The sequence below is a fragment of the Ammospiza nelsoni genome, chromosome 3 (genome assembly GCF_027579445.1).
Source record: "Ammospiza nelsoni isolate bAmmNel1 chromosome 3, bAmmNel1.pri, whole genome shotgun sequence".
NCBI lineage: Eukaryota > Metazoa > Chordata > Aves > Passeriformes > Passerellidae > Ammospiza > Ammospiza nelsoni.
Genome location: NC_080635.1, coordinates 93778293 through 93799697, shown reverse-complemented (window position 1 = coordinate 93799697; position 21405 = coordinate 93778293). Strand labels below are relative to the sequence as shown.

At 37.8% G+C, this 21405-nt stretch overlaps 1 protein-coding gene across 3 annotated transcripts; it reads right to left on the bottom strand.

The window, feature by feature from the left end:
* Positions 1-2978: 2978 nt before the first annotated feature.
* Positions 2979-20656, bottom strand: LCA5 (lebercilin LCA5). Of its 3 annotated transcripts, none has more exons than XM_059469417.1 (9): positions 20570-20656; positions 20211-20279; positions 15456-15837; positions 12444-12973; positions 10815-10952; positions 9481-9577; positions 8204-8349; positions 6190-6328; positions 2979-4378 (listed from the first exon to the last, which is right to left on the bottom strand). In XM_059469417.1, the coding sequence occupies exons 3-9, from the start codon at positions 15652-15654 to the stop codon at positions 3585-3587; spliced, it is 2043 nt and encodes a 680-aa protein (XP_059325400.1). In that variant the 5' UTR covers positions 15655-15837; positions 20211-20279; positions 20570-20656; the 3' UTR covers positions 2979-3584. The 3 variants fall into 3 exon arrangements, with proteins under 3 accessions (XP_059325400.1, XP_059325402.1, XP_059325401.1); XM_059469419.1 differs by lacking the exon at positions 20570-20656 and adding an exon at positions 19989-20109 and having other exon boundaries at positions 20211-20413; XM_059469418.1 differs by lacking the exons at positions 20211-20279; positions 20570-20656 and adding an exon at positions 19346-19406.
* Between the last annotated feature and the right edge of the window lie 749 nt (positions 20657-21405).

The window sequence follows — 21405 nt, the reverse complement described above, 5'->3', positions numbered from 1 at the left end:
AGCAAAGGCTCACCCAAAACACTTTGCAGACCACAAGTATCAGTGAAAGCCCTGCTGATGCTCCTGTAGCCACCAGCCCCAAAATCAAATTGGAACTCCTAACATGCCAGATTAGATATTCTGTCCCACCTCCTGACAGTGCAAATAGGCCCAGGCTTGGCTGGATAGAACCTTCTGTCTCAGGACCAGCAATGAACTTGAGGCCACCAAGTAGCCTAAGCTCATCCTCTCTAAGTGTCCTCGTTTTGGAAGCATCAGATTTGCAATTCACCTCTTTAGGCACGGTTGCAATAGAAGAAGCAAACTGACAAACAGAGGATCCCATAAGGTTATAGAAAATCACTTTCCCCCCACTCCCACTTTTTAGCTAGCCCAAATATTCCACAGATCTGGGAAAAATATTAAAGGTGTTTAAACATTTCCCACTTTCCTTTTCTTACCTCAGCTGAGAGGCTTCAGTTCAAAGTTGTGAAGGGTCTCCCAAGTTCTCCTCCAGTGGTTTACATTTCTTCTGGATTACAGAACATCTATTATACCTGCCCTGACACACTCACCAGTTCATTTTCTCTTTCAAAGAGAAAAATATTCCTTCCTAAATCTTCCTGTTTTCTCTGTCAGGTGAGCCCTGACACCTGACCACCCTCATCAGATGCTCTTCAGATACTTTTGTTTGATGACCACTCTCCTGGGAATCAGAGCTGCAAGACCATTTTTTCCAGGACAGTAATAATGAACCTGAATATTGCACTAAAACTGTTAATCAAAATTGAATGATCCTTCCCTGTTGGAATGGAGGAATTTCTTCCATCACCTTTGATGGTTCAGAAGGAAAGCAAGAACAGATGTAATAGCCATACAGTCTAAACATCAAACAGAACCTACAACTGGACAAAAAAATCATACACAAATTGTCATCAAAACTTTTGTGACCTACTTTTTACTGCAAAAGCTGGAATTTTTTTTTTTTTTGCAGTCAATCAAATGCTGTTAAGACACTGCCCCCACTAAAAAACACTAAAACATGCAGACTGTCCAGCTACAGCAGCTGAGACCAGGGGTCCAAAGGACTACAGGGGATCAATGTGCCCATTTGTAAGGTGTACAGAGCCTTCCAAGACCTTGCAAAAGTTTCTTCTAGTGAGCAGAAAACTGTTACTCCACAGAAGAAATGCTGCTTACAGATGTTACAAGGACACAAACATTTCCTCCCACAATCAGAAGATTATCTGTGCTTTCACACATTGTATCTGTAATGGTACTTTTGCCAGTAACTCTAAAACTAGAAAATGCAGCAAGAGAAAAGAATAAACTGTAGAGATAGACAGACATGAGAGGAAAAGAGAAATTATATCTGTGACACTGTTTCCAGCAGATCAACTTATTTTCACCTTCCTCATGCAAATACATCTTTTATTTTTGGTGTGAGTCACCACAGTATTTGCTTTAGGAAGAGGCTGGTAACAGGATGTGAATATTTGTGAGGTTAAAAAGGGGCTGATAATAAAAAACAGCTTAGAAACTGTACATTTGTAATTGAAACAGCAGGGCACATCAGTTCAGCACACCAGTTCAGTTCAATAGCTGGAATTTGTCAGTTGTTAATGAGCTGACTTCCAAAGAAACAAAACCAATAGTCCCCTCCTTAATACCTGCAGCAGATACATGATTGTTTTATGCCTTATAATCCTCAACCACAGGAAATAAACAATCCACCTGAATGTCATCCTCAGGAGCAAAGCACCTGCTTCCAAACAGACAACACCACCCACAGGTAGGACAAGACAAGTAAGTACCCAGTCACAAACACCCACAGTGTTTACCCACAGCCCTCTCCTACCTCTTACACCACAGTATTTACCCCAAAAAGTCATTGCAGGAAAGCAACACAGAGTTAAATTCACTGTTGTTGGTTAAAATATTTCTGATATTCTGACCATCTGCAGGCAAAACGAGCCAGGTAAGTTCTGTAGTACCACAATGAATGTAATTGGGATTGTAAGCATGCAGGTGAACATGAGCTGCTCTTCACTACTGGGCACCTGGTGAGAACTGTCCCACACCCTGGATCTGGAACTAATTTTCTTTCTGAAAGGGAGGAGCAAAGAGAGTTACTGCATGATGAAGACACCAGCCTTTCTCTTCAGAAGAGCCACTGTGTTCAGAAAAATCTTGACTCAATGCATCTTTAAATCATAAGAGTTCTCTGTATTTTAGTGTGTTTTGAATCAGGCTCAGAGGGAGCATATCAGACGGTGTTTGAAAATCTCTTCTTCTAGTAAGGAATGACCTTCAGCTTAAGGAATGACCTTCAGCTTAAGGAATGACCTTCAGCTTAAGGAATGACCTTCAGCTTATTTCATAGAATACTGCTAAATTCTTCATTGCCTATCTTTTTCATTTGTGTACACAGCACAACCAGTAAATAATATCATGAGTGAAGTTGCAACCAACTCCCCCTGATGCCTCAGGTTTTAGCTTTTGTATTTTTCAGATTCTGTACTGCTTTAGTGTGTAGTTCTGAGCTTCATATAAGGGGATAGTAAGCTCTCTTCACAGGGTAGGGAGACAAAACAATTCCTTCTCTAGCTGGGGACCATGGACAAACAATCCACATTTCAGGCCCAAGAGCAATGTTGACTGAAGAGAGAAATACAAGCAGGATGGGACTTCATAATCTGAAGGTGTAACTGGACAATTAATTCCAATATGCAAATGGACCAGAACTTATTAAAGAGTGATACCTCATGATTGGACATCCATTTTGTGACCATTTTGGGTTCATCTTGGGTGTAGCCCTGGTTGGGCTCTTGTGCTGCCCAAGGTGTGTCCATTGAGGCCTTCTAATAAATACCTACTTTATTCTTTAACTCTGTTTAGTCTCTGTTCTAGGTCAGCCTTCACAAGGCAACATCCCCAATACCAATAATATGATACAAGAAGTCAGAACTTTGTGTTAAAGATGATCTACACACAAGAAATTTACTCAACTCATTTAATAAAACAATTTTGTTTAAAAATTACTTAGTAATGATTGGAATTTTACATAGAAAATTCAGAAATTACAAAAGATGGCATTGTATAACAAATATAATCTGAATATATGAGAAGAGTTACACATTTGGTAGTAAGGTCCACAAAAACCTATGCAAAAGGAGAGAGCAACTGTTCCTGAGTTAATTGTGCTTCTTTTGACATTCTGAGATAACATGGCAGCAGCATAAGATACTCTAAGAGAATTAGTGCTAAGAATGTCTCTTCTACTCATTTCATGACTGATATTACACATGCCTTCTCCTGGCACAGTTAAGAGGTTCTTAAAATGCCCAATAAAGAAAGTATCTGAGGCCTAAAAGAAATACTCCAAATGAAAAGCAGCGTACTGTGAGTGACCTACAGGTAAAAATACAGGTAAAAAAACCCCAAGCATCTCTCCTCTGCATCTCTCCTCTATACACATACCCATCTATGTAAATTATTCCTTCATAAGGCTTTACAATAAATCTGAAATATTTCAAATCTATACCTAATAAATATTACAAGAAAATAGTTTTTCAGTATTTACATATGAAACATATAAAACACGATCACTGTAAGACTACTTCTTCAACTTCATCTTCTAAAGAACCAAGGGTACTAATTCCTGGCTTGTTTGTAGTGTACTGCAGACGGGGTCTGTTTAGGCTTCTTCCTTCACCAAACAGCCCATTGTCTTCTTTGACTTTACTGTTTTTATCAACAAAAGGCTTATTACTAGAGCCCCAATCTATGTCCAAAGGTGGTGTATTGTTACTTTTAGAAAGAAGAACAGTACTGCTTCCAAAGAGTTGTTCCATTAAATTGGACTTCTTTTCTTTCTTACTATCAAAATCTGCATTTTCCTTAACATTTTCTTCTAATTTGTCACTTTTCTCAGTGAGCCAACTTGGTCTCCCTGATCCCTTCCCAAAGGAAGGTACATAACTACCAAATGCTAACTCACCACTTAAATCTACAGTCCTTACGCTTCGCTGCTTCTGCCCTTGTGCCCTTGTGCCATCATCCTGGCTGTCCTTTACAGGAAATCCATTAGTAACTTTCCCAGGAATCTCAAAGAATGGATTCGTTTTCTCTTTTTTCTCTAGGGAATCAGATTTTCTTGCTGTATTTATGAGTGGTGCTTGGGAAGTTGGTTTTGTGTTTGTTGTATTTTGAATTTCTCTATCAATTTCTTGCATTTTAGCAAGCAGGAACTCTCTTTTTTGCCGCTCTTCCAGTGTTTCAGTGCTTTCTCTCTCTACTTCAGGTTTGTGAATTTCTGTCTCCATCTTTATTTTCTCTTCTTTATCCAATAAAAAGTTGCTTTCTTTTTTAATTTTGTCATATTCTTTCCTTTGCCACTCTGCAAAAATTTTTTGAACAATATTTAAAACATTTTAATTTTAAAATACCCTTATAAGATTTTGAAAATAATGCAAGCAAAGAAAGCCATTAAGTTTTTAACATGCTCTTCTATGTACAATGACATTTTTCTGCTATAAGAATAAATTCTTAAAAAATGGCAACTAAATCCACTCCTGGTTCTCTGATAAGATATAAAAATTTACTGTCATCTTCCAAAGGACATTACCCATGCTTTAGAATTTTCAAAGCAATTTGATTTCTGCCAATTGCCTTCCCATTTCCTGAGTTTGAATGAAAATGGATACAACATTACTGATTTTAATAGTTCTGACTTGCACAATACTTTATTTTTATTTTTCACCACTGTTGACATTAGGATAGTCCTGGGATATATGTGTGGGTTCTTTTTTCTTCATAAAGGGAATAATTTCTGTGAAGCAATCAGGCCTGAAAGTCATAGGAGTCATCACCTGTTTCAAGCAGTGAATGATTTAAAATACCCTGCACCAGCTGCATACAGAAAAAACCTTTACATGAGTGTTCTGTGCTTCACTGCCTGGACTCAGTGACTGTGCACAGCTATGAAGGGACACCAAAGGAACACAACAGCAACTTATGGACAGAACCTGGTAATGTTTGTGTGTAGAAGAGGGAGGAAGCTTCTCAAATACTTCTCTCTTCAAAATATTTTCCCCCCAAAGATAACAGATGTATATTTGGCCAAAACTTGAATATGAGGGACTACTTGGTCCCTCCAACACAGTGGCATTCTCCTTTGAACACTTTACTCAAATTTCTGACTTAGGCTTTCACAAAGTTCCCTGTTATCAACTGTACTTTGGCTCAGGCTTTCAGAAAAAATTGCTGTAGTTCAGTTAATATATTTAACATAGATTTTTTTTTCAGTAGCAGATCATTATGCAAGTTAAGTCAAGAGCCATGTTTCTGTCTGTAAGGTGGGGGCAATACCAGCTGATTCCATATGATGGGTAAAGTGGTAAATCATCTTATTCAGAGACATAAAATCAGATTCTTAGCTTATGTAAGTCATGATAGAAGATTTTTCAAAGTTTTTACTTCTGAACACAGCTATAGATTTTTAGAATTCCTGTCATATAGAATAAGCACTACTGTTCATTAGCTGCAATCACTGAAAGAGTTCTTTAACATGACAGGGTGCAGTCCATCTAAAATACCTGAGATTGACTTGTGCATTTAAGTGATTAAGATGCTGTGAAAACTCAATGAATAAAAAAGCAATACTAATATATAATGATAGAAACTGACATTTCTCAAATAGCCACACCAAATGATCCAGATAACCAGACCTGAAAAGATAAACTAAAATTTCAAATTATATAAGGCAATAGAAAGTACTGAAAAAAAAGGGCTATATTAAGGAAAACATATTTGTTCTACTATAATAGCACAATAGTAAAAATAGTAACTCAAATCTCAATAGTAAAAATCTACTTTCTATCTCAATAACATTTAGCAAGTCAGAGATAACATGAGCATTTACCTTCTATGTCATTCTTGTTTTGTAAAGCACAATCTCTCAGACTCCAATACTTTTTTGTGGACAGCATTTTTTGCTGCTGCATACTTAATCACAGCTGAGTACAGGGAATGGATTATTCTATATCCTGTATTTCTTTTTGATTCTTCTTTGCATAATATAACTGAAAATAATTTTCCACTGTAGTGATCTCTGCAAAATCATTTTGCTATTTTCACCAGAAACCAGCAGCCTCACTTGATCAGTATTCTATGGTGCATTTTTCAGCCTTCAGCTGCCCATTTCCTTACCATCAGGAAGTTTTGGAACCCTCTCCTCCAAGGACTGTATTTCCTGAAAATGTTTCAGTTTCTCTTCCCTCTCCCTGTCTTGTTCTTGTCTTAAGAGTTCTGTTTGTTCTTTCCATGCTTTGTCTTGAGTTTCTTTTTCCTGAAATAAATTAATAGAAAACTGAAGCTGATGGGGAAAAGCAGTTAATAAAATGAACAACTTAACTAAATCATAAGAATTTCTATGTCATTTTGAAATCACATTCTTACTGCTAAACATAAAATGAGTAAGTCACCTTAAACCAAACCAGCTTTGATGACTCAGGGGTTTGGTTCCAAAATATTATCACCTCTAGAACTTTTATACACCTGAAACAAAATGAACAGACAATCAACTCTATTTTGTATTCCACCTTTCAGGGAAGTTGTAGCTCCAATGCCATAAGGCAAAATTATCACTCTCAGGGTGGTTCTCCTTAGAAACCAGACATTGTCTTCTTCAGGCAGTTTAATAGAAGGCCACATTTCACCATCATATTCTCTTAATAAGCAAGCAATTAGTTGCCCTCTACTTGTACAATCTGACCTTTTTATTCAAATGAGTCAGTTGTAGATTCAGACAATTTCCTTTTGGTACTTAAATTTATGGAGTATTAAGTAACAAACAATCAAAGAGGAAGGTTTAATCTCAGATGACAATTTTAGCTAGTGACTACACATGCATATGTAAAAGGCAAGAACCTGCAGAAATGATATTAACAACAGCAGTTGTTAATCTGCTGTTAAAACAAAATCACTAACACAGAAAAGTAATGGCAATGAAGTGAAGAGAAAGTCTGCATAGTCCAACACATGGGAGTTAACTTTGTATATTGTGCTTATTTTAGAACAAAAACTTCTAGATTAAAAATACCTTTCTAAGAGAAGTAGTTACTCCTTAATGAGCAAAGAAAAGAGGACAGTTACCCAAAAAATCTTCAAGTATTTTTCCTTCATGTACAAGGTTATCATTGTTATATTAAAAAATATAAACTACATAAGGAGATGGTGGCCAGGTATTTAAAATGCTTGACTTTAAAAACTGATGAAAGCCTAGACTACCCAAATCTAATTTACATTATTGAAAGCAATAGACATATAGAAAACACACAGCTGGACTCCATGAGCTGCACTTGTACCAGCTGTGTGGTTCTGTAACTCACTCACCCAGGGATATACTGGAAGAATACATTAAACTGCATTCACAGTTACAGAAAGGGTTTGGGAAGAGAGAACATACAAATAAACTGCCATGAAAAAGCTTCAGCCCTAACAGGAAGCCAGCCAAGACCATCCTCAGACTTTTATTTCTGGGAAAAGGTCCTAACCTCATGTAATCAGAATTTGTAAAATTTGTACCAGAATCTGATTTGTCAGATATGTAATTCTGATTTGTAATACCTTACAAATCTCTGATTTTAGCCTGGGGTTAGCAATACACAAAATTGTTAGCAATACTTCTAATTGGTACTATTTTGTACTAAAAAGGGAAATGGAAAAACAAAAAAACCCCCAAGCATATTGACAGAGCTGGAAAGCCAGAAGGAATACCAGCACTGCGACAATAAGAGGAAGTGTTAGATTTATGCATTGTGAAATAATTCTGGAAAGTAAAAGAAACCACAATTAAGATCAAATAGAAAACAGAGTGAAGGCAGCCATCACTGTTTAACAGATTCCTTAAATAAGCATTAGAAACAAAGAAAAAGGGTGAAAATGAAAATGAAATTGTAAAAACTTCAAAGAAGTAATAGTGGCAGGAAAAAAAATAAATTGAGCTAATGGCTTTTAGTAAGACAAAGAATATGACAAACTCTCTAAAAAAATAGAGTATATTTCTAGAAAGGTAGATCTTGTCTTAAAGAACAGAATGTTTTTGAAATTGTATTTTCTATATATTTACACATGTATATTACACATTTTCTAAAATATAAGCTCTGCATTTTACAATCTGATAGGTGATTTGGACTGGGTCTCAAATTTTTATGGAACTCACTATTTTAGGAACAATTCCCTCTTTCTTGTTTGCTGCATCAGCACAGGCAAGTTCTGATTCTGGAAGAAGTTCTGCTGGTGAGAAGCATCCACTGGTCTGTATACTTTTTGTGAGCTGTAGTCCCTTTTTTATATTTTGGTTGTTGGCTGTAGAAAATACAAACTAATTAAATGGTGTTTTCACTAGAATATATCTCACTATATACCTGTCTCTCATTTTTCATGATTTGCAGCAAACAAAAGACTGTACTGAAGTCAGTGGAAATGGAAAGTATTGATGAGTTTCACACAGTTGTTTTCAGCATCTGTAAAACCTAATCATAAAAAAATATGTATGCAAAAATTCTACTGAAAAAAAAAAAATTTAAACCCCGCCTTAATGCTACTTATAGGGTCATTACAGTGCACTGAATATTAGTTAAAAAGCCCCACAAAATATCTCACTCATCTTACTGCTTGTCACAGAATCAAACTCATAACATTAAAATTCACTGACTTGAATCTTTGAAACACATATACTTATCTCTACAGAATGACATTTAAAAAAATCTGAACCTAAAATGGAATAATGGTAGAGCATCTATAATAAAACAAGCTGCAGACAAACTGTTTGAAATACTGGCATGAAATATTTAAAACAGTCCCATAAATTTCTGCTTCTTCTGTCTGACAAGTAGATTCTACTGATCCAGTGAAAACAGCCTAAGCACACACAGAGATACACATATTTATGTGGGGAGGACAAGGTTTGAGACTGTCTTGTCACACCAGAAGAAATCACTGTGCCCATACTTTTAGAAGATTATGTTCTGGGACACATATACTCTGAGGAAAAAATAAGTGCAGCTCATCTGACAGACAATACATTTGAATTAGTAAAAAATAAATACAACGGATCATGAAAGTATTCTTAGCAGTGAAGATATGTATTTTTAAAGCCTCTCTAATTTATTGTCAAGTAAATATCTATCATCTACTTGAGATTTTACTACCAATGTTCTCCTCCTCCTTTACTGAGGAAGTTCTGGTATGAAAGGAGATAAAACTGCTGTTTGGTGGAGTTCAGTTTTGGCTGTTGTGGCTCTGCTGCGTTACAGAACAGACAAAAACCCAATGCTCTGTAACCAGTGCTGTGTTGAAAGAAGTGCCAAAAGGCAAATGTGCTTGAACAAGAAGCATCAGGGTTGAGAACTGAGTGGCATGAAAGCTATAACCCAGCTGAGACATTTCAAAGTGATGCTAATAATTTTTCTGCTTTTACTGCTTTATACAAGTTACCTCTTTTTCTTTGTACAATATCCATGTCTTTTCTAGGTGATGATTTCAACATACGATTGGCATATATATTTTTTGCTTCAAGTTCTCTTTCTTTTTCCTGTGAATGGAAGAGGTAGGTATAAGAACAAGTCACTAGTATTTCATTTACCAGCCACTAGAAAAGCTGTAAATGAAATTAAAAATAGATATGGTAAATAGAAACAGATAGACAATTGTTCCATCCACAGTTTCTGTTTTAAGAATAACAATTACATTCCTAACTCTGTTTATGCCGTGAGGAAACAGACAACTTTCTCTCCCACAAAAACTCCTTAGCAAAATATTATGAAGGAAAAAACCCTATCTCTGCAGTGAAAATAAAACTGAATGCCAGTGCTTCCATAAACATGAACAAGACTTACAGCATGTGTATAGACTGCACAACTGAATTTTAAGTGTGAAGAGTTAAACATTTCAAAGCAAGCAATGACACTTGTCACACGGCACATGAGCCTCAGTTAGCAGAGGCCCATTGCATCATACAGGTAGAGATACTTTTAGCACATTTACTGAATAAAGTATAGAAATGAACAGTGAGTTATCAGAATTCATCTGACAATGACCAGGTTTTCAAACTGTAAACTCTCCACTAACAAATCTTAAAACTCTTACTCTAAACATTTTAGAGCTACTAATATTACTGCTACTTGCTGGATAGCTGGGAACGTGGTGAACCGGTTAATCTCCAACATATTGAGACCTGGAGTTTGAGGAAAATTCTCCCAGAAACAAAAGTACTTTAGCTTGAATTTTATTTATTTTTTTCTAAAGATGTACTAAATAGAATACAACAATATTTTAAGTACTTTTATTGAGAATTTGGACAACCATGATGATGGTGTGGGGTCTAAATAAACATTTGCACACATTTAGCAACACATGTGAATATCACAAATAAATTACATTAATCCTCATTCAAACCTACTTTAATGCAAGTATATTAGTAACAAAGCACTATTTACACCTGCAGATTTAATTTTAAATTCAAGCTTTCAAATCTATTTTTGCATAGATTTTGTGGTTTATTCTCAATGTTTGATCATGTATTTGATCTTGCTTTTCTTAACTAATGCTAACAATAATGATTAACACAGAAGCATTCCTGTTATAAACATTGTAGGGTCAGAGCACAGAACATTTCAATTTAATGCAGAAAAAGAACTCACATGTTGTATATAATTAAATACATATCAGAGAGTGCAGCTACTGGTTAACTATTCAAACCTGATTACAGATCCTTCTGAAGATAAAATCCCAGAACATGGTTAGCAACTTCAATTCTTTTCACATTTTACCTTCAGCTTCTGATTTAGATGATTAAGCTCCTCTTGGAGAACTCTGTTTTCTTCTTGAGCCTCGTACAACTTTTTTTTCTTTGAATGTAACTCTCGTTGAAAACTGCTACTACTTAATTCAAGATTTCTTTCCAGATCCTTCAATTAAAACAAAATAATATTTTTTAATAACTGAAGTAATTTTCATAGTCAAATTACTTATATAAAATTAAGTAAACCAGTGTCTTGAGTTTAGATACGGGCTCAACCATTGCTAACACTGAAATAATTTAAACCCTTAATCCTAACTTTGAGGGGGCAAAGCACCTGCAGATGCTGCAGCTCATCCCTTCGAGCATTCAGAGGTGATTTGAGGACATAATGGAAACTCAGACTACTTTCTGCAAGGCTCTTGCCACAGTGGACCTCCAGATCTCTAAGACAAATCTCCTACTGATGAATGAGAGAGAGAATCCTTCCCTGAGTGCAGCATTAGAAGGAAGAAAAACCAGAAGGAATTTTTAACCTTTCTACTAGAAACTAGCTTTGTGATTGCAATTTCATGTACATGCCCTCATCTTGTAATAGCTGTTTTAAATGAAGCTGTGTTGATGAAAGTGGGAAAAAAATAGAAGAAAATCTCTTACTTTTTAAAGCAGGATTCATTTTAACATGATCCAGTACATAAATGCTGAAATACCTCATCATAAAAGTACACATGACAGATGGTGACACTACAGGATGAGGTGGTTTAACTAACTCATCCATTTATATAGTAGTACTGTGGGATTTATTTTATGAAAGCTTAGTTTCCAGCTCAATCCTTGGATTTCCAGATCTCTTATCTCTGTAATATAATTTAGGTTTAATTGCTAATATAGACACCAAACCATCATCTCAATGACATAATTTAAGCTAAGAATAGTATAAAATTTATATACAATATATAAAATATATCTACTATCAATACAGTACAACTACCAACAGATTTAATAGTGTTAACACGATTTATGTAAGATGAGTTCATAAACATATTTACAGTGTAGACATACTTAGACATGTTTACAAAAATATAAACATTTTTTCTGGATGAAATTAAAATATATTGGACAAATTTCTTATAATAGATAACTGTAAAAAGGTCTAAAGATATTTCAGTATTTAAAAAACATCATGTAATTTTGTCCAGCTGAGCTCTTAGATGTGCAGAATAGTAGACAATCAAACACTGTATGAATGCTCTTCAAAAATTGAAAAATAATTATTACATAATTTTTTATTTTAGAATTTTAGTGTAAAGTTCCCTAAATACTCAGAAAATTTTAAAAATTCTTTCCCTCAAAAAGGAGAAACTAGATTGCATAAAGTTGTATTACATCTGCACCTACATCTGAAATGTTATTGCTAGGTATAAAAACATTTAAAAGCACAAATCCACTGGATATATTCTGACAAAACATGCTTAATTTGTAAAGAGAAATTTGAATGTACAATTATCTCATAAGTTACTATATAATCACCTTAGAAATAATTTACTTGATTCTACTTATGGGTAAAAACAAAAAATACTGGTTTTCTATTTGCTCCACGGCTGTGGAAAGAAATATCTGTACCAGAATTTCTTGCAAAAAAAAAAAAAAGTCATCCCACCTTAATTCTTTTTTCCCTGTCCTCCAGCTTGCTCTCTGCTAAGGCTAGTTTCTTTGCCAGGTCATCTCTTTCAGCAAGGTGCTTATCTGCAGACAGTTTTTTCAGTTTCTGCAAGACAGTTTTTTTCCTGTACAGTTCATCTTCTGTATCTTTCAGCCGTCTCTCAGTTGCACGTTCCTTCTCCTGAGATTTTCGTAGGCGCTCCCTTAATATTCTGATCTCATTGTTGTGCTGAGCGAGGAGCTGAGAGATTTCGTTTTCTGTATCTTCAAACTTATTCAAGGCTTTCTCCTGCCTGTGCTGAAGCCTCTTCAGTGCCCTGTTTTCCTTCTGCAGCTCATCCAGTTTGATGTGGAGTTCAGTGAGTTCATTTCGGAGCTCATTGATTTTCAGCAGCCTAGCAGAAAGAACTCTTTTTGTAACAAGATCTATATCTTTTGCAGGAGAATCCCTGGTGAGGCTCTGAGAACGGAAACCCCACCGTGTCCCTCTTTTGCTTGGTGCATATTTGGAATCCAATTTCTTTGTGGCTGAGAGAGGAAAAATAAAAAGCGTGTTTACTATTAGACAATGCAGTTTGTCTATTCAGACATCCTTGGAAGCAAGCTCTGCCGGAAACAATCATACAATATCTAGCAGCTTTCAAACTAGACAATAAAAGGCATATATATGAGAGTTATGCTCCTTTTGATAGCTGAAAAATGGAGATGTATGGCTGTGATCTACTGTAGGAGGTAATATCTGCAGCCATTAATATAGGACCCTTGTAAAGTAATAATCTGCAAATTGTATCAGAAATAAAAGTCATATTTTGTTAATATTTGATATTGTTTATTAAAATGGTTTAGAAATACTGTACTGTAAATGCATACAAAATAATCACGTGCTTTTAAAATGGCAACAATTAGCTGAGCATTAACCAGTTATGTATTATGCCAGATGTAATTCTCCCAGACAAGTGCAGTAGTATTTTCAAATCCAGCTGCCATGCTTACAGACAAAACAGCAGATTTCAAAGGCTCAATGCAAAAAGCTTCTGAAGCAAAATGATAAATCCCATGAAAATTCAGTTTTCCCTGAGTAATTTATTCTTGTATCACAAGTTATTTTCCACACAGTATTCTCATTTGATTACTTGTATGCACTGCTTGCATTCCTATTTATTGCTATTATTATTATTGTCATCCCCATACATAAAAGCTGAACATTTTGTTTCTATCTTATGTGCCTCTCATGCCAAGCTCAAAGAATGAATCATATAATCCACTAAAAATATCTCTTAAAACGACTGAATTAATAGAATTAATTAATGGAGTGCATAATTCCTTAAGGTACATCAGTGTTTGAAAGAAGCAATTACAAACCGAGCAGCAGTTTGTAATTCTGGCTTGAAAGCTGGGATACAGCACTAGTCCAGTTACATGTACAGGGACAGTGTGTGTGACAGCAAATTCTTCCTCCTACCTTTGCCACTCACCATGTTTCTATTCTACTGAGAATACTTGTCAGCAAAAATAATGGCTTAAAAATACCTTCTTATAATTTCTTCTAGACATTTTGCAAAAATATTCATTTTCTGCTCGGTGCTCATTTTTTTCCACAGCTTGGGCAAACAAAAGAAGGTGTGTTTTTTCCTTTACAAAGAACACTTATGTCACATTCAAGTATAAAAAGATTACCTAATACATGCACTGCAGGAATGATGCCACTCCTATCACCAACTAAGGGAGTTCCCATTAACCCTAGACCTGCAGTCCCTGTAAGAATTTCTCCTTATTTAGGGCACACATAAAATTCCACTACCAATACTTTACTTTTGATCATACAGTTACATTGGGGAATAGTGTATTTCAAGACAATGTAATATGACACTCACAGTACCTTCATGTAATAATTATATTCAATTCTGGCTATGTAAACAAAGAACTGGTCACACATTTGCCCCCTCCAAATTAAATAGCATGGTGGAACTGCTGCTTTTGGTTCCCAGACAGACAAGCCATGACTACCATGGAGGAGATGCCACTTCTGAACACAGAGATGCTCAGCAAAACACCAGTTGCACCAGGATACCCACATTGTTAAGGATCTGTAGAGATACATTCCCTGAGCAAATTAAATACTTAAGGTCAGACCTTTTGGCACAGCCTAGATCATAACACAGACCAAATGATTCACACACTATCAAGCATTTATCAATGAGCAAAAACATCTGTCCAAGAAAGGTAGGACATGCTATGACTTCACTGAAAAATGTATACAATTATTTAGAGGAAGCTGTCAAAGTGTGGCAGAAAGCCTTCACAGCCCTACTTCAGCCCAGGGCCTGCATAACCATGCTACTCCTCTTTACAGGGATGTTCACCTCCCAACAAACAATCAAAAAAGCAGCCTATGTCTGTGAGGGAGCTCAAAGTGGGGTTATGTCATCTCAAATTGGAAATATTTTACCCTCAGAGAAGCAGCAGGAAAAACTTTCTTTTGAATCTCCATCTGAACCTAATTTTCATCAAAAATGTTTTCTTTTCTTTTTTTTTGCCACATTAGCAGTCTTTTCTTTATTTAAAGTCCCAATATTATCCTGTAAAGCTGAGTCAACTAGACTTCCACAAGACAGGTATCTGTAGGTTATTTGGTCAGGGAAATTTTAACAATTGTCTCCTTTCTACAGACTGCACAGCAAGGACATGCCTTGGGTTTTTGGCCTTGAGCTCTTTGTCAGTGACAAAAAGAAAACACCAGCATGATTCAACAGAAGGCTAGTATAAAAGCCATATTCATTTGCTTAGAAAATTATGAAGAATTTTGAAAATCACCAAAATTTCTCCTTATGCAGGAGAGGGTTAATTTCAATTTTCAGTGGAGCAGCTACTGTCTACCTGCCATCTGTAGTATAATTCACATGAACTGTATTTGTACATGCTCGTAATGCTAGTTTCTCTATTTTGAGTTTTCAATGATAATTAACTCTTTAGAGCAGTTACAAAGCAGCAATTTCTGCTACCTACCTACCTTGGTAGTGCAACAGGCTGTTTGAAGTCTGTGTTTTGTGATGTCTTTTTTCTTGGTTTGTAGATGGAGAGCTTAGTGCTGGCGAATGGCTGGATGAACGAGATGCATTCCCTTCATCTGAATAATAGGAGTCACTATTTTTATCCTCGTCTGATTTCCTCTCCTGCTCAGAATCTGGGCTCCTTACTCTTTCTCCCATTTTTCAGGTTTAACAGCTTTCCAGGATTTTCTCAAAGACTGCTCATTTTGGCACAAAGGATCTTTTAGGTGTCACAATGGCAGCAGTTGGATTATTTCCTCTGGTTTATCATCTCCATCTCCAGGCACGAGATCTCTGCAGTTCAGTTCAGCAAGCAGTAGCTATCATTCAGAATGCATTTTTCTGTAACAATTTAGAGAGAGGAAAAAAACCCAGTGAGAATGGTTTTGGTTTTTAGAAAAAAAGGTAAAAAAGCTGTAAAATTATTCATGACTCCTATAACCTTACGATATACACTGTGCTACCTATTGTTTATATTAGTAATTACATTTATATTAATTATTTATATTAAATGTGACAGGTATGACTCTAGGAATGCTACTAGCATTACATTCAACAGTCTGAGGTATTTCAATTCCAAAAGAAAAATCAGAATATTAACACAGCTAAATCCAGAATAAGAAACTACTCCCAAGTTAGAGAAGGGAAAAGAAGAATATTTGGAAAACAAAACAGAACACAAGTGAAAGTGTGTTGATATTCAGGAAACTAATTTAGACATGTTTTAAAACTTTTTAACCAAAAGAATTAGCAACTTATTTGTGTGACTTGAATTGAGATATTTGTAAAATTTGAGTAAATCTTCCATTTCTCAATTTCTGACATTCCAACAATGTTAAATAATGGGCTTGAATATCAGTTGCCCCATTTGTCTGGAAAATGTCCAGTCCCTAACCCCAAATGAGACTGTACTATCTATGCCAATCTTCACCCTGCAAAGTACTCCCATACCCTACAGCATCTGGTGCTTCATGCCTTCAAGGATTGGCCAGAGCACACACACTTGTGTGTATTTATATATCTACATCTATATTTATACCTTTTTTGTATCTGATAAGAGAGACCACAACACCAGTACATGATAAACATTACATCTGAAGCAGGTATAAATAAGAAGGGCTACTCCTGCAGCCCAATGCAAACTGAAACATCCCCTATTTCAAGGTGAAATCAGCCCATTTTGTATTTGGAGACACTTCTTGAAGTGTAATGGAGCAAATATATTCAAAATTTTCTTCACCTTCAAAGAAGGTCAAAAGAATTTTCTCAACAGTTCAGGAAGTGTTTTACTGACTACACTCAGCTCCCCTTGTCTTTTGGCTCTCTCACCACTCCTGGCAGCTTTCAAGCTTAATTTCACCATCTCTTTCTTTTCAATCCAACTTTGAGATATCATTCCTCTAGTGAGTGAATAAATAGGGTCTGCATCAGAGCCCATCAGTTCCACCTGTTGAATGACATAACCTCCTAGCTGATTTCTAAATGGCAAAGCAAATTACATGCCAAAAAATTGAGCTGCTTTCAGTCAAAACTGTTCTATGCTGCAGGACATTCAACATACCTGTAAATGAGCTGTAAATTTTTCACTATATTTTTATTTCCCCAATAAAACAAACTTGGCCTTCTTCTCAGCCTTCACTGCCTATACATGCATTATTGCAGAGCCAAGCAGAACAGAAATGTCAGCTGCCAAGACAGTTTTCATTACAAATTCAAGCTTTCTGGCTCAGTTCAGTGTTAGCACAACTCTGCCTCTAGTGACTGGAATCCATTTGGCCTCATAATCTATACAGAAGGAATTAGAGGAATAAATATCCCATCAGTTTTCTAAACTAGGAAGATGGTTGGAAATGAATACTGAATTACCTGGAAAATGGTGGTTTTTGTTACTTAGGAAGTAACTTTCCAAAATAATGTTTTTTAAACACCTAAATATTTTCAAAGTGATCCAAAAAAATTAGATGCCAAAAACTTATGTCAAAAGAATCCGAGAAAAACTAAAATTTCACTGCAAGCCTAGAAAGTTAAATAAGCTATGCTTGAGACCACCTGTCCTAGAGATTGCTAAACACATGCTGGAAGGTATCATTATTGTGAACATTCAAACAATCAGGAATGATTGTTCTTTTTCCTTACAAGATAGTGGAGTTATTAAAATTTCAAAAGGATATACCTAATCATAAGTATAACTAAGATCATGTAAGTATATTAGAATATATCAGCGTGCTTCCCTACTCCCAAACACTTCCTTGCCTAACTCCTGGCCCCACAAACAGCTGTGCAAAATGGATTTTATTTTGCTCCTTGAAGGGCAAAACAAGCCTAAACAGGCAGCATTTTAGGCACAATCTGTTCTCTAGAGGATGCACAGGCAAGACTGCATCAGGTGTGGCTCCACAGGACAGAATTTCAGGGAATGCAAAAAAATAGAAACGAATATATTTATATTAAAGTACTAAAATAATATGAGATATAAAAACAGTACTCTGGAGGCACAGACTTCATATTCTTACATTTAAGGAAAGCATAAATGCCTACAGTTCATGTCTAATTATATATATAAAACAAGAGCACTCACTTCCATGTACCAAATTAAAGCTGATCAGTTTTTTTATAGCCTCACAAGAGTTCACTGAAGAGGCAATAATCTTTTTGAAGAATGCTTTTCATAACTCAGTATATTTAAAACAAACAAATTCTAAGAACTAGAGGATTAGAATTACCCACCACTCCTGTACTGGATATTCCCCACTCCTGAGAATATTTTGCTAAGTATCATTTTGACATACAGGGATATAAATGAACAGGAATTTTCTATGCATTTTGGAAGTACTTGAAAAGTAATGGAATGAAAACAAATTGAAAAAGGTAAAACAAAGAAAGCCCCCTTGAGGAATACCCAAAAACATCTCTTGGATCTTCAAATGGTTTTCAGTTCCATAAACTGGTAATATTATCATATTTTCCATACAAAACAAAAAAACCTTAATCTGTCAAGTCTTGCCAAATTAATTTTCCTACAGTTTATAACACAATTTGATTAACAAAAGAATGCACAGTTTATCTTTAGAACAAAAGAATAACTAGGATATTTGAGTTTCACTTCAGTGAGCCTAAGGACTGTTTAATTAAGAAATGTTTTGGTTCCCTGACTTTCCAATTGTTACAAACTAGTTTGAGTTGATTACAAAGTGAGTTTAACTCGTGTGAATAAGATCATAAAGATATCTATTTTCCACTGTAAGTTTAATAAGTTGTGACGAGTGAAACATTATGGATTAGCAGTGGGTCCACTAAACTCCACCGCCACCACCAAAATCCCAGTCCTGTCCCCTCAAAAGCTCAGGTCGTGCTTTTAGAAGCCTAAGGAATTGAGATCACATCAATACAGAGTGGCTGAAAGAAATCTGGGACTTGCATGAGCTTCAGAAAGAGTTTTGCTTCCAAGATTTCATACTCCTTCACTTCTGCTACTTCTGTCTGTTGCTATTATTTACATATTTTATATCAAAACCACGTTCATCATTACAAAAAACAATCAAGTACCAGGTCACTGCAAAGGACATGTCAGACAAAACAGAGAACACAAAACAATTGCAACAGCGACAGGAGATTCCCTATTACTCTTAAGTAAATCACAAAACCAGAAACTGAACCGTGGGATTACAGGTATTATGCAATAGACAGCAAGGGAAATTACTTAGCAATTCTTCCCATGCAGTGCCTCTAAAGCTTAGTCCTGTAGTGCAAGAATCATAACACTTTGAGTGTCCTTTTCCCCCTCGCAGCCCAGGGGAAGCTCAGTGCCTTAGCTGGTCACCGAACGGCACTTCCCCGTACAAACACTGACCTCTAACGGCCCGCTCCGTTCTTCCACCTGCGCTGACACAGGGACACTGCAAGAAAGCCAGCTGCACACAAGTACAAAAGCATCAATCCAAGTCACTGAAGTGCTGAACTTAAGAATAATTTCAAAAGAAATTCGTCTCCCTCCTCTCTCTGCATCTGTCTTTTTCATATCCAAACACTTTAGGTTTTACAGAAGAAAGCCAAGCAAAATTATTTACTTTTATGTCATCAAACATACTGAGTGATGAGCCTTAGTGAGGACTAAGTAAAACTTCATTAGGTACTGCAGCAGCTGCCTTAACTGTATGCAGTTTTTCTAAGTTTACTAGCTTTTGACAAAATCACAGAATCAATTAGGCTGGAAAAGACCTCTGAGATCATCAAGTCCAACCTATGACTGGACATCAGCATGTCAACTAATTCAGGGCACAAAGTGCCATGTCCAGTCTTTCCTTAACAATTTGAGGGATGATGACTTCACCACCCTGAGCAGCCCATTCCTATGTTTAATCACCCTTTCCGTGAAGAAATTGCTCCTAATGTCCAACATAAATCTCCCCTGGCACAGCTTAAGACTGTTGCCTTGTCTTGCATTTTGGTGAATTAAAACTCTCTATGATTTTAAAAGCCTATGGTACATTTACCTGACTCTGCACAGTAACTCACAACTCTACTTGTGTCGGATCTCAAAATAAGGAAGCTGCTCTAAGTCCCAGGTCAGAAATGAGGAAATGGCACTTCAAACAGAGCACACGCAGGCCAGTCCTACAAGCGGGAGCAGAGATTATGTTTCTAAATCAGACTGCATCACGCTGGCCCGCGCCGTCGCTCACACTCCCCCCCACAGCCCCTGCGTGCGGACTTACCCAGCTCAGCCCAGGCACCGCCGGACAGCCTCCGCTTCCCGCAGCTTCCCTTCGCTCAGCCGAGACGCTCTTGAAGAACACATCGAATGTTATTTTCAAGCAGCACTACGCGATGGCACATTTTAAATGCAATCACCGAAACCGACATACACTAAACGACTTCGGAGGAAAGGAACTGAACACCAGCGGCCCGAGACCTTTCGGAGGCCAACCCCAGGCCTAGGCCCGGGCCCGTTCCCAGCCCCGACAGCCCCCAGGAAAACACGGCCCAGCGGCGGTCCTGTTCCCTCCCGGTGACGCTCCCTTCGCCCCGTGATGTCCGCGATGAGCCCACCGCCCCCGGCCCGTCCCGGCGGTACCTGCCCGGCCCCTCGGCCCGCCCGGAGGACGCGCCGGCGGTTGCCGCGTTACGCTTAAAGGGGCCGCGCGGCGGCCATTGACAGCGGCTGCCCGGCAACCGGCGGCGGGGCGGGGGCGGGCTCTCCTCGTCAGCCATTGGCTATCCGTCCTGCCAGCTTGGCGGCAGCCGCTCTTTCTATTGGCGGGAGGCGGAGCCCTGGCTGCTGATTGGTTGGAAAGCTGCTAAAGAGGCGGGAATATGGAGGGGCTCAACCCTGCGGCCCTGCCTCTCTTCGCTGCTGTGCCCCGGCGGCGCCTGCAGGGGGCGCTGCGGGCCGGGCCCGGGGCCGGGTGAGCTCCGCCGAGCAGCGGCCCGAGGGGAGACAGGGCCGCCTTCCCGGGGCTGTGCTCCGAGAGCGGCGGGCCCCGAAACCGCGCCCTGGCCTGCCCTCACCATCTTGGTTCTGTTGGGCGCCCCTGTGACATCGAAGGCGAGCAGCCCATGGAAAAGCACGGGGGTGCTGGTTGATAGCCGGGTAAACATGAGCCAGAGTGTGCCCAGGTGGCCAAGAGGCACCTGCCCTGTATCAGCAATAGTGTGGCCAGCAGGACCAGGGCAGTGATTGTGAGCACTCGGCACTGATGAGGCCACACCTCGGTGCTGTGTCCAGTTCTGGGTCCCTCACTACAAGAAGGACATCGAACTGCTGGAGTAGTCCAGAGAAGGGCAGTGAAGCTGGTGAAGGGTCTCGAGCACAGCTGAGGGAGCTGAAGGTGTTTAGCCTGGAAAGGAGGGGTCTCAGGGGAGGCTTTTTGGCTCTCTACAACTCCCTGGAAGGAGGTTGTAGCCAGGTTG